Genomic DNA, 13,945 nt, shown 5'->3' with positions numbered 1-13,945 from the left:
TTCAGGGTTTTTCGGAGCAACAACAGGCGAGCTACTAAAAATATTCGATGAAGAGCGTGCTAAGGTTCTTAAAGCGAGCTTTCAGGAATTCTACACCATTACCTTGGAATACATCAAGAAGTGGTATCGATTTGAGAAGCATCCAACGCACATCAACTGGACCCTGCTGAAAGATCAGGCAGTCGAGTACGAGGAAGTAAAGGGGTTGGCGAAGCAAGTTGATCCACTAATGGCAATGAACGATGAGCTGTTCGATGAGGTCTCGGCTGTTAACGCTCTGCTCAAGAAGATTCCAGATGATGTGTTTCGCAAAGATGACCCGGAGGCCAAGTGGATGAAGATATTTACCGAAAACAACTCTTTTCCGCTGCTCTACAAGCTGGTTAGCATCATTTTCTCCCTTCCGGTCAGCAATGCGTTTGTGGAAAGAGTGTTCTCTCTTGTTTCGGACCAGTGGATCAAGGAAAGGAACAGACTTAGAGAAATGACAGTCAAATCCCAGCTACAAGTAAAAGTAAACCTAGACCTGAGCTGTCGTGAAATCCACGAAGCAATTGCTAATAACAAGGACTTGCTGGAGCAGATTGTTTCTGGCAAAAAGTATGGAGTGTAATATAACACGGCTCGTATTAATACAATGTATATCAAAAAACGTCTTTTAAATCCTAATCTAATTTTTCGGATTTTTGGTTCATGTCGATGGCAACCCTGGCTATACGTCACGGTTTTGAAACTGTTGGTGATTACTTCACTGAAAATAAAGTAATTCGTTTGAGGTTTTACGTTTTCCGTGGAAACTTCGATCACGATTGGTACTAAACCTTGAAAGCAGAGGCAGCGTGTGACTCAGCTAGGAACCTTGCCACTTCCAATACAGGCCGCGTTACACTTAGGGTTAAAAAATATTTGTTAACCTAAATGAAATTGACATTTTCTCTCAATGCACTACAGGTAGTACGAAACTATATTTCTCTATGGAGGATTCTCACTATGTTGGAGTCTATACCCGAACTTAGGAAATATACTTGCGTGCTGAAAAGATTATATAAAAGCATTTTTTTTTTACTGTACTTATCCAAGTTACTCTGTTTTTACCATACGGAACCGACTACAATATATCCGTTTCAACGTAGATACCAGTTACCTTTTTTATGAGCGCAATGATGACTTCGAGGCAATGCACGCGCCCGTCCCTGGTAATCCGCATATGCGAGCTGGCGATAAATGCGTTGTTTGGGATGGCCACTCGCAGAGGGAAGTCAAGATGGTGGAGAAGGTGCTTTAGTTGTTCGAAGGTGATGTACTGCGACAGTCGGTCGTCGTAACGCTGCCACACCTGGATAAAATTGAAAAAATAAAGTTAGAGTTTAGGCTTTAATTAATAGGTTTGGAACAAATATGGGCCTTGCAAATGGAGAGCCACCAAGATTAAATGTTTACGTAACTCAACCCAGACGCTCAAGCAACCTGTAGAGCAGGGGTCGGCAACCTTTTTCTAGTCGCGGGCCAAAACCAAACTCAGAAAGGTCTCTGCGGGCCGCACAAAATGTTAACTAATAATTGTGATATTAACATGTTAGAAATTGTGAATCAGGCAGGCCTCGGATCGTTTGCACTTGAAAACGTGTTTAATTACTTTTAAGGAGGCAGTAAAGTGTTGACGCAAAGTGCGAAAAAAGCGTTTGTTTGGTTTAAAATTAGAGTTCACACGTCGTCATCCGTGCAACGAATGAAAAGTGTAATAAAACTACTTTGATGGAACGCGATAACACTTCATCTATGGCTCAGTGTTTGTTAACCTTTTGGGTCAAAGTATAGCTGGCGAGCGAAGCGAGCGCGATTTTTTTTGTTGTATACGGGCATTTCTTGCAAGTTTTCATACATTGCCGAAAATGAAAAATAAATAAAATGTTAAAAAATATATGTCCAATATTTTAGAATAAGTATGTTTTCCGTTTTTCCGCGACGCACTTGGCAACCTTCCACGGCGCAACGGTAATAAAGAGCTAATCTAGTTCAAAAGACAGCAACAAAACGTAAACAAACCGGACGTAGAACGGTCATTCGCGCGAAGCGCGAAAAATTTTCGCTCTTACATAGTTAAAATAGTCAAAAAGTATGTGAAATAGACTCGTTTCCAATTTATCAAAGAGGCGGCGGGCCGGATCAATTTCATCGGCGGGCCGGATCCGGCCCGCGGGCCGTAGGTTGCCGACCCCTGCTGTAGAGTGTAGACACTATACACTCATATCAAGAAATAGCTGTCTCCAGCATCAAAATGATTGTGGGTATTCTTACTAATCTTGAAAAGCAAGTTGATGAGCCAGATAGCCATTAACGATATTATGAGACCAGGGCAATACGGCTCGTGGGCCGAGTCCGACCTCCAAGAAAATTAATAAGACGACACGCAGCTCATTTTCTATAAAACCTTATTTAGTCAAAAATCAGCCCTTATGATTTTACCTTGCTTTTAAAATACTTTATTGAATAAATAACCCCTGTAAAAACTTTAGTTTTTCCTGTTAAAAATAATTGCCCAAAGCCTAATTAGAAATTGTTTGCACTAAACTGTGACATTGATACTTTACATCCTTTTTTATTGTTAATACATTTAGTACAATAAAAGCTTTGTGACAAGTCATATCAAAAATCTCAACATACGCTCATTACTAATACGCCTTTTTTAGAAAACTTACCTCAAAGAATTGTTCGAAGTCGTCAGCGGTTAGAGGCTCGGCGCTTTCCCGCGTGGCTACGACGAAGTTCTCCAGTATAATTGCGATGTACATGTTAACCACGATCAAGAAGGTAATCATTACGTAAGTGACGAAGTAGATGACTCCTAGAAATAAAAACAAAACTATTACGACAGGTGCAACGTTGAGAATGCACTACATTTTAACGAATTCATAATAATTCACCTAGTATGTTCCTTCTGTTGTGTAGCGTAAATATATGTTGTAAAATATGCCACAACAGCCATCGCATTAAGAGAGTGACATAACTAAATAGTTGACCGTTGTACAACCCATTACAATAAAGCAACGTAAGCCTTGTTGTATATGAATGTTTTTGTAATAGTCGAACTATACCAAACTTTCTTGGGCGCCAGAATTTGACATTTCACTATCCTGCTACAATGTAAGGTTTCCTGTGTCTAGGTAGGCTATTAAACTTATTTACTTCAATTATTATTCTATTTAAAATAAAAATGACAGCAAAGTATGTGACTAACGTATGTCAATTTCAATACAATATTTTGCCACAATTCATAGTAACATACTTTCCGTGGTGGTTATAGTACTCTAGTGGTGAAACAAGACTTTTTAGAAAATGTGTATTATGAAAAATAGTAACAAAATTCAGTTCTATCACTTCAAGGTTGTTAAAACCCCGAACGCACATTTCAACTAACAAACACATTTAAAGACGTTATCACTCATTACTATCCAGTACTACGCTCACCTATGGTTGCGTTTCCACAGTTAGATCTACCCCCATCTGGCGGGTGTAAGTCGCAGTAGGGAGGTCGGTCCCGCAAAATAGGTTCGATGAAGCGATCCCATCCTTCCGAGGTCGAAACCTATATAAGCGTGTTAATGCAAGTTGTAAGATCTATAGAAATTTGTTGGACTTTTCAGGGTTTGGCGGTCCCAAAAGATTCCCTAATGAGATGGTATGAAAAGTACAGCTAACGAAAACAGGTAATTTCAAAAAAAGAAACTAATTAAAGTTGTATGCTTACAAACAGTTATGAAATCAAAATCCTTCTTCTGACATAGTGAGTTTCATAGGATAAGCGCGCAGACGTTAATGTTTGTACATCGTATAATGGCGAATATGGTAACTCGGGTCACTCTTTTGCACACCTGAAACAGCACGAGGAACGCGTTGGGAAATGTCTCGAAGTTGAGCATGTCGTCGATACCGGCAAGCTTCTGCACGTCGGCGAATTGCGACATCCCAATGATGGCGTATATAAACATGAAGAGAAAGAGAAGACAGCCGATGTTGAAGAGAGCGGGAAGTGACATCATGAGAGCGAATAAAAGCGTTCGAATCCCCTATGGCGACAATAAGAAGGGAACTAGTTTATTTTCTTTAAAACGCTGTAGTATCAGTCGGTAGCAAATATTTAAGTTTGCTATCATTAAACTATAATTTATTAAAGCACCAAACCCGATAATATTTCGCTGCACTTCTGTCAAATACTGAAAGTATAGACATATGTTTTAAAATTCATTTTTAGTAATAAAACATATATATACTGCTTAATATTTCCTAAGGTGAATTATAGAGTTAAATTTTGATTTTGTCATGTTTAACAAACGGATTACACAAGGTACGTTTAAATTAAATTTTATTTAATAACCCCCCTTTAAGATCATACTAGTGCGCTATTTTCGATGCCAAGTTCTAAGATCGGTTTTCATCCGATACTACAATGGTATCGGTACAGACCCGATACCAAAATAACCCTAACCTATTAGCCATGGTTTTCAATCTAACTAAGCGCTCTCCACTTTCAAAAATATTTTTATTTATAAAATAGCATATTAACAATTAAAGTTACAAAGATTTTTTTGCGACAGAGCAGTTTTGCGATTAACAACACAGAGAAGTTACGTTTGCGTATCGAATGGTATTGGATAGGACAACCCTTTTGTGCATAAAATATTAGGTATCAGTATCGGAATAAACACGAAGTATAGAACCGTACAACGGTAGCGAAAACGCGCATACGCAACTAACCTTTGCCTCGCGGATGAGTCGAAGGATGCGCGTGACGCGAAAGAGTCGAATGATGCGGAAGAGCGTTGGCTGGACGAAGTACTGGGACATGACGTCGTTCAGACCGGTCGCTGTGGACAGGCAGTTCACTAGACGTGTCAGAGTGAGCACGAGGGATAGATGAGGAGTCGGTGAGTGAAAAAGGAGAAAACGCAAAGGGGTGCAGGTGGCCTGAAGCGTGCTTGTGTGTGTGCTGCCAGTGCATTGGGCGGTGCGCGCGAGCAAGGTTTAAGGAAGTGCGCGGACAGACTGGGACGAGACTACAGCCTACACACACGCGCGCGCGCGCACAAGCACATACAAACACAAGTTGACACGACTATGTTATTCAATTCGAACGTGCTTTGATTCTATAGGGATTTGTTTCTCGCCAAGGTGCCATGCGTATTGTTACCAGCAGGCAAATCAAGAAACGCTTACAATTCCAAGTATGAAGTATAATTAAATATTTAATAAAAAAGTGCAATGTTTCCTAAGCGTTCTATCAAGTTTAGTTTATTAAATGGTGCATCGTAATTTCAAAGTTAAAAAATAATACAACAATAAAGAATAATTGAAAAATGATCGATACATGCGTGCTGAGTGTTTCTATATTATATTTTTTAAATTGGTTTGTGTTGCGTGCTTTTGGTCGTGAAATATGACAGGAATTGCAAACGTCCGACACGTAGGAAGAGTAAATTTGTTTCCGGATCTCATGCGAGAGCTACGACGTGCAATACCATGCAATCAACAGTGATATCAACATTTTAATAAATTAGACATGGTCGATTGGTCGTACATATATTATAGTAATGCGAAGTATTTAGGTAACCAAAACTTATAGAGAAAGAAGTTGGTCACTATGTTGTTGCTATTCGTTGTTAGCATAACCAGACAGTGGCTAGGAATAAATCAAAAAGCTAGATTTGATGTTATCTTACCTATTAGAGAAATAACAACCACGAAAAAGTCGAAAACATTCCAGGGCACCGTGAAATAGTAGAAGCGCAGGCCAATCAGCTTTAACGTGGCTTCTATCACGAACAAAGCTGCGTATAACAAAAGTAAATCTTTATTAAATCTTTACCAACAAGTGCACGATTTTTTAATTAAAAAAATATGGATAAAACAGGAGCGAAAATTTACAGTATTGTAACTTCAGATATATTTGTTTTAGTTTAGATTTATCGTCACGTAACGTAGTACGCTTTAGGCTTAGTTGTAGGCCACCATTTGATGGTGACACATTTTGCCGCTATTTGACGTGTTTTTGTTTGTGGTTTACCGGTAATGTAACGCCAAGCATATTGCCTATTCGGATGGTGTATATCTTACTTATAAAGCCCAAATTGAAGTATTGCAACAACTGCGCCATTTCTTTGGACATGGTGTGGTGCTCTACCGCCATCACAACCAGATTTAACATTATCACTGCCATCACGCCGATCTCGAACTTTCGTGATGTCACCACGTCATAAAGCTGTAGTGTACAATAACATGGAATCACACGAATAACACATTGCAGCGGTTGAGTATGGTTTTCAAATCTAACAATAAGCAAGGAATACACAGTGTTATTGTTTAAAGATTCAATAAAACGATAAGAAAGCAATAAAAATACATTTTAAAACAAAAATAACATTTTTAATTGAATTTTTCTACTTACAAATAATACTTTATAAGTAATTTATTTAAACCTAGAAAAAAATGACCCTGGATTGTTTGGAAGCAAAATAATATTAATAATAATAACGTCTCATAGCTTTACGTCATACCCAGTCTAATTAGCTGACGACAGCGCAAGTGATCGTGTTTAAAAAACCTTGGGGTTGTTTCCGATAACCTTTGTTTGCAACCAAACAATAATTTACCTTGTTCGCGATTCGACTTTGGGGTCTGGGAATTGGTTTCTTGGGCGTTTTTGACGTCATACGTTTCATGGCGTTGTAATATCGACGCTGTTCCTCAGTAAGAAAAACGCCGTCTGCATTTCCTATGTAATAAACATAGCTGTCATTAAAATGGATATATATTTCAATACATTTTCAGCTGTAATTATATTTAATGTATCACGCATATAGCAACATACTGTAATATATCTCTACAAAACCTAATTATGATTCTAAATTAAGAAAACATGTTCAACGAATATTTAAATTCTACAGAAAAAGATCACCAAAATCAACAAAAACATTGCTTTGTGGATTTTCGATTTTCGCAAGAATAATTAAATTATTTTTTGAGCGAAATTTTGACAACAAAGCACCAGATACCACTACCACCAAAAGCACCTGTGAAAACTTAAGTTTAATACGACCAACCGTTTTCTACAACTGATTCTGTTGATAGTTCCACTGAAAAAAAGTAAAAAGTTATTGTGCCAACTACTTCCTTTCAAACACAAACCAAAAAAAAGTGTTTTATTCCTGAGTCAAAATCGTTATATACCTTGAATAGAATTTTTAACCTCCTCTTTTAGTGTAGCTCCAAACTTACAAATTAGCGTTTTACGCACTAGTGCACTTTGCTGATTGATGTTACACGCCGATGCTTCGTAGTTAGGACTGCTTAATAAGAGTTAACAAAAAGCATAGAGAAGTGTACAACTGCACTTACATATTAAAAGCGGAGTTGCAAACAAAGTATCACAAGAGACAAAACTGTGAATACTACGTTTTACGTTATACAAGATTTTAATGTGTTTAGCATTGTAAGTTAACTTTTAAATTGAATATTATTTTCTCTTTTTTTTTACAGAAATGACCCAGTTGATCTTTGTGTTATTCGTTTAACAGCATGATAAGCAATTTGATTTTTTTTTTCAAGAGACATGACAGACTTGCGCTACCTTGTGACTTGATTTTCTGCTGATTAAAGTTGTCGATAATTACTCCGATGAACAGATTGAGCGAGAAAAAGGCTCCAAACACGATAAAAACGCAGAAGTAAGCGTAATTAAAGAAAGAATGCTCGTAGGAAGGTTGCTGCTCCTTTCCAGTAATATCGATTGCACTTTCCATGATTTCGAGCCAACCGTTAAATGTGGCAACCTGCAAAACCCAAGTTTTCTTTTGCTGATTTGTATTTCAATCGTACAGTGTCTTTTAAAACCATTGGCTTCTTTTCTATTTGTACAACACTGTTAGAATGCTATATAGTTATTCAGAAGCAAACCTATGGAAAGAGACTTGTTTTATGTATACCAACCATATATGTATTGAGATTAAACAATAGAATATCACAGTCACCGGTCTTTCGTTCTACATTCTTATACTATATTAAAATAGTAAAACTCTGGTATTCCACGTACTTGCATGAGAACAAGGTAACCTCGCATGACGCTGTCGAAGTTCACGCTAGGAACCTGCCAGTCAATTGCTGTCGAATTTAACCTGGAAAAAAGATCAGGTATCGTGCACAATTCACTCTTGTTTGCATATTAAAAATAATAGTATTTTGTTAGCATGGTCGCCTTAATGTTTATTGTTTCTAAATAAATTAAAACTTACAACATAACATTAGACAGTGTTTTTAGACTTCATAAAGTGGGCTAGGTACCGAATTAATATGCATTTGAGCCATGACTTGCAATCCAACGTAGCGATTTTGCAAGGTAAATTAATCAAAAACTATAGGTCAACAACTGGAAGTAACTAGATTTCTTAACCCTTATCATTTTTTTGCCAAATAACCTGGAAAACATTACCACCACAAACAACTATTTTAACTGCCCTGCTTGTTTGAGTTTATTAATGACGTCATTTGGTATCGTTTCGCGATATTTTTTGTCAAAAAGAGTGTAGGTATCGCAAGTATCAGACATCCCTATTTTGTTCTGCAACTGAATGATTTTAGAGTTGTCTCTTTGAAAGTATTATGGCTGTTTATTGTGTAAGGACCGTATAAAACGAATAGGATCTTACCATCGGGCGCAGTTGTCACATTCCGTCCGGTTGCTTACCGACGGAAGTACGACAGCCGGGTTCACCATTACTGAGGTTATTTCGCCGCCTAAATATCGCAGCAGCTCAGTGTTGTTGGGTGAACACTGCTGGGCCAGGCTGGGCAGCGTGTTGTTCGTGTCGTCGGGCCAACGCCTGGGCAAAATGTCCCCGGTGGGAAGGGATACGCACCGGCCAAAGCGGCCGGCGAACAGGTTGACGCCCAAGATGCTGCAAAGCAAGACAGAATAGGAAAATTACACAGTTGCTCAGAAGTCAAATGGTTCTAAACACAAAATTTCTAGTACGTTTTTTAATGATTTTAGGTATTGCTGTACATGAAACTTATACTCGTACACAGATATATTGTCTCTGTCTTACCTAAATATCAACCAGAACATCACACACACCATGAACACGTGACCGATGGACGGTACAGCTCGAATTAACGCGTCGACAACGATCTAGAACGAATCGAATTAGAAAGTTCTACACTAAAAGATATGCAAACTGTGCATCAGGAGTGTTAACATGGTAATTAAAATAATATTTTTTCTGTATATTCTGGTATATGTATATTTAAGTGTATAATGTGCATTTAACATATAATCTCACCTTCATTCCCTCGAATCTCGAGAGGGCCCGAAGCGGCCTTAAAGCGCGAAACGTGCGCAAAACTCGCAATGCACTTAGATCGACATCTTTATTCGAACCCAGTGCTTGGTTGAGTATAGAAATCTGAGGGAAATAAATGTTTCTATAGATAAAGATGATACAGTCATAGGCGCCAAACGGTGGTGTGCAGAGCGTTGGACCCCGGATTTCTGACAGGGCTTCAAAATGCCCTGGAATTCGACAAAGTTATCAATAAGTGTACAAAATTAATTCCTGTAGCACAGTTTTAGTTCAGCATAAGTGTTTAAAAGTTTCCTGACTTCCCGTATAGGCACGAGGCCATGGAACAAGTCGCTATAAAAAAGTTATATAAGATGAAATAGTTTGTTTCAGTGACAACATGCAACAGCGCAAAGCTGTTGTTTAAGCGCTCACATTTTTTATGTAATTATTAAAATATTTTGCACTGGTTAGAAGATAGCGCCTTGGAATTTTGAAAGTTTGGTGCCTATGAATACAGTAATATATATGTTATTCTCCTAGGCGAGCCAAGGTCTTATATGTCTCAGTATAACATCAAAACACACCTATTTTAAAAACTATTTTTCTGTGGTACAAATACAGTAGAATCATTTACAAACAAAATAATTCACTCACATACACAATTGTAACAAACATGTCCGCGTGCAAAAATGTATCTCTTAATATAAAGATTAGGTGTTACTAGCAAAAGTTCTTCAAACTAATTATATTGCAACCACCATTTAGTTTTACTAACAGCGAAGTGTTACTCACCAACACGATGACAAAGTCAAGGCAGCACCAGGCGTTAGTGAAGTAAAATTTGAAGCCATATCCAGCCCACTTAATGAGCATTTCGAGAGTGAAGAACACGCAGCAGAAAATGTCGATAGCTTGTACAACTCGTTGCATAGTTGGTCGCGTATGAAGGTAGACGTCCTCCAATGCCTATCACCGGTTAACGAAGACGTTTCATTTCGAATATAGCAAAAAATGGACGAAGACCGGATAGCACTTTTCGTAAACTATTTTCATTGCACTACTTTACAATACAACCGAAGTATCGGAGGTATAATCGCCCTTTACGCCGTCAACAATTATGTTATTTAATCATGTAGTGAATTCACGGTTATTATTCCCTGTAGTTAATACGTCGCTATACAAAGTTACTATCGGGTGGCCAAACCATACATTAACTTGCCGTATAAGATCCAATATACATATATATATATCATAAAACAACACTTAAAACCAACACTGTGAGCATGATTCGTTTAACTATAGGATTTTACAGTTCAGCATACCAGTGTGGCACTGCTGAGAAGAATGCAAAATATGACAAGATTGTCGAAGTGGCGATGAACGACAATTTTATGGGCGGTTCCGCGGAATGTTGCCCAATACCCGGTTGTCAAAGGTTCGTTGGGAAAACAGGAAAGGCAAATCTCCATTTTCTTTGTCTGTGGAAAGTAAACATGTCGTTCAAAGATTTTATACGTATAGGACAATAATTAAAGGTTGGGTATGCAGGACCGGTGACAAAAATAACCCTATATTTAACATAATTACAGGCATGTAGTAAAAATCAAAAATATAATAACTGTACAGCAAATTAAACACGACATTCTGAGCGTGTAGTTCTACAAGTTGTTGTGTATGATGTTTGTCAAATAAAATCAAATGTATCGGTGCACAAAAGTTATACAAAAAAGCCACTGTAACTACGGTACTTTTAATTCTTCCGTTTCTTCGGGATCTTTTTCCTCTTCCTTCGGTTCGATGATTTCGTTCTTCATTTGCTGCATCTATTGACAAGATAAAACAACCAGTTTTGTGCTATTCTAGCGCTCAACATAAGGTACCTTTTTAACAGGTTTTTTGGACCAACTTACATGTGATTTCATTAATTACTTGGTGTGATTATTTTTATTACAAGCTCACCTTCTCAGGGTTATTTAAGATTGCGGTGCGGAGTTTTTGCCATCCCCTTTTTCCTTGAAGTCGTTTCGCTCCGGTGTCTTCTGCAATGCCGTTCTCTGCCAATTGGCGTTCACTGTGCGTCGCTGGCGCGCTCGTCTTTCGAGAGACCGCTTGTCGCTTTACTTGCGCCACAACCTCGCTTTCGGAGTTGGAACGCTCCCATCTGACGGTGGGTCTATTGCAATCTTCTTTCCTGCTTTCCACGTCAAGTGTTGGAACTTTCAGAAAACTGTCAACAGTCTCAACTTTTGGACAAACTCCGTTGGTCTTCGAAGACAGTTCTTTGCATGCCGCTCCGTTGGACAACTGCTTCTGGTTTACTTCCGGTTGCTTCTCATTGTGATGGTTGCTGTTGTGATGGTGGTGATGATGATGGCGATGGTGGTGCCTGTGTCTGTGGTGTCGTCTGCTGCGATGTCGATGGTGGTGCTCTTTCGAAGGGATGTCATTGTTGTTGTCAGGTGCCGCATCACCGTTGGTGATAGCCACCGTTTTGTCACTCAGCAACATTGGCTGATTCTCTGCAGAAACATGTATATAGACACAACATTCGACATACAAGCAGCAATGAGTTGTTAAGACGTGCAAATAAAATAATATTTCCAGGATTGGATAATATGAAGTATATTTTACTAACAGAATAATTATTTAATCTTGTATTTTTTTTGCGTTTCTAATTTAAAAATCAACGCGTGAAAAAAAATATTTTGCTACTATATTAAAATTCAAAAAATAATAATTGTTTAACAATAATACACGTGCCGTAAAGAAAAATCAGTTAAACTTGACTGTAAAGTTTTTTTTTACCCGTGGGTTCATTGGCAACTTCTTCGTCGGCGGTCTTTGGCTTGTTTTTGCTCGCATTTTCTAGATTTCTCATTTCAACCATCGTCGGCAAACTGTCGATAATCTTTTTGGGAGAACCCCGGACTCCTATCAGCAAGCGGCAGCAGAACGGCTGAACAAGTAATGAGCGTACATTTTCCCAACTGCATATTTTTCGACACGGTAGAGTTAAATAAAGGCAATCTCTTAAAGTTAGGAACGTCGAAATGTGCAAATGTGCAGTGCAAGTGTGTTGTGGCGAAAATGTTCGCGCGAAGCGCGAAAAAATTGCGTATTTCACAAAACGTTCAATTTTGAAGAAGACCGCAGTTATAAGCGTAGAATGTTTTTTGACTCGATTAAATTGTATAATGGAAAGGGTCAGACCCATGGGCGCCCGCACGGGGGGGCAAGGGGGGCCAATTGCCCACCCCTGGAATTGCAAAATGCGATTATTAGTATTATTTATAAGTGTAATATGTATTACTTAAGAAGTTTAAAAATATTATACATTATCCATTGCCCCCAGTGGCGTATCCAGGGGGGCGGGAGTTCTTACCCCCTTTTTGGAAGTGATATTATCGTTTTTTGTTCGTTGTCATCGTAACAAATTGTTCGAAGCGGCGTGCTTTTTAAGTAATTGGGTCACGCGTCTTAGTTTAATGCGAAACCAAAATCGAGCGCAAAACGCCGTTTTTCGTCTTTTGTTTGGTCGACCGTAAACGCTGAAAGTTTTTCTCTTTCGTTATTTGTTTAGGTTGACTGATTAGCAAGTGTGTATTCGACAATTGACAACGCTAAGTCAAACCTTCTTTCTTTTTTTCTCTCTAAAAAACGTCGAGTTATACGCAGTATGTTCCTCGCCATTCGGTCTCTGCGCTAATATTCGATGTTCGTGTAACATCGACATTTGTTTAACTGAAGCAGATTCTTAAAAGGAGGTATAATGGTGACGACTGTCTTGCGCGTTTCAAAATCTACATTTTTAAGTAATGATGGTTAACGCAAAATTATGCTCTTTAAGCATACTCTAAGACCACGTGCTAAGTGTGCAATGGACACAACTTATTTCCCCTCAACCGCAGCTTGTAATTTAGCTGACTTTCACACAACTCGGCGCAGATGTTGCGCTAATCGTGGCATAATAACACCCGGAAAAAATGATCTTCCTTTAGTATTGCAGGTGGTGAAAGACGTGCTTGTAATTAAGCGCTCGTTCCGTTCATGGAACTTGAAAACTGCGCTGCTGATAGTCGAATTATGTATATTGTGCATTTACTTTAAAGTGACAAAAAATAGTAATTTATTTAGGGTCGTTACTTTTATATTATGTTCATATTAAAAAGACGGAAAACAAAACGCAAATATAAGTTATAAGTTTGCAAAACAGCCATTTTATAAAGTTCTATATACGTACTGCGACTTTCTAACCCAGGGGTCGACAACCTTTTTCTTGTCGCGGGCCAAAACCAGTTAATTTATTAATATGGTGTGAATCAGGCGGGTCTCGGATCGTGTTTAATTACATTTAAGGAGGCAGTAAAGTGTTACTACTAATAAACAGTTTAATAAAACTACTTTGAAGAAACGCGATAACTTTATTGGTTAATGTAGTTCAGTATTTGTTAAGTTCTTAAGTCGTGGCGTTTCTTTTGGTATACCGGTATTTTTTTTAAATTTCTTGCAAGTTTTATTACATTGCCGAAAATAAAAATTTTTAAATACGTTTTCCGTTTGGCCGCGACGAAATTGTCAGCCTTTCACGATGCAACGGTAAAGAAGCACTA

At 38.3% G+C, this 13,945-nt stretch overlaps 1 protein-coding gene across 1 annotated transcript in view; it reads right to left on the bottom strand.

Moving 5' to 3' along the window:
• The window catches only part of LOC146160727 (sodium channel protein type 3 subunit alpha-like), a 56,029-nt gene that overhangs the window by 4,209 nt on the left and 37,875 nt on the right, over positions 1-13,945 (bottom strand). The window contains exons 24-41 of the mRNA XM_083384244.1: positions 12,141-12,291; positions 11,295-11,854; positions 11,084-11,158; positions 10,658-10,813; positions 10,128-10,301; positions 9,333-9,455; positions 9,099-9,181; positions 8,700-8,948; positions 8,087-8,168; positions 7,625-7,826; positions 6,648-6,769; positions 6,112-6,256; positions 5,718-5,825; positions 4,756-4,883; positions 3,873-4,067; positions 3,469-3,586; positions 2,700-2,845; positions 1,145-1,336 (exon numbers count right to left, since the gene is read on the bottom strand). Coding sequence (XP_083240370.1) covers positions 1,145-1,336; positions 2,700-2,845; positions 3,469-3,586; positions 3,873-4,067; positions 4,756-4,883; positions 5,718-5,825; positions 6,112-6,256; positions 6,648-6,769; positions 7,625-7,826; positions 8,087-8,168; positions 8,700-8,948; positions 9,099-9,181; positions 9,333-9,455; positions 10,128-10,301; positions 10,658-10,813; positions 11,084-11,158; positions 11,295-11,854; positions 12,141-12,291 — 3,009 coding nt within the window. The remainder of the gene's footprint in view (positions 1-1,144; positions 1,337-2,699; positions 2,846-3,468; positions 3,587-3,872; positions 4,068-4,755; positions 4,884-5,717; positions 5,826-6,111; positions 6,257-6,647; positions 6,770-7,624; positions 7,827-8,086; positions 8,169-8,699; positions 8,949-9,098; positions 9,182-9,332; positions 9,456-10,127; positions 10,302-10,657; positions 10,814-11,083; positions 11,159-11,294; positions 11,855-12,140; positions 12,292-13,945) is intronic.

This window comes from Ascidiella aspersa, chromosome 3 (assembly GCF_963924565.1).
Source record: "Ascidiella aspersa chromosome 3, kaAscAspe10.2, whole genome shotgun sequence".
Taxonomy (NCBI): Eukaryota; Metazoa; Chordata; class Ascidiacea; order Phlebobranchia; family Ascidiidae; genus Ascidiella; species Ascidiella aspersa.
The sequence above is the reverse complement of the archived record's forward strand: the minus strand, read 5'-3'. Positions and strand labels throughout refer to the sequence as shown.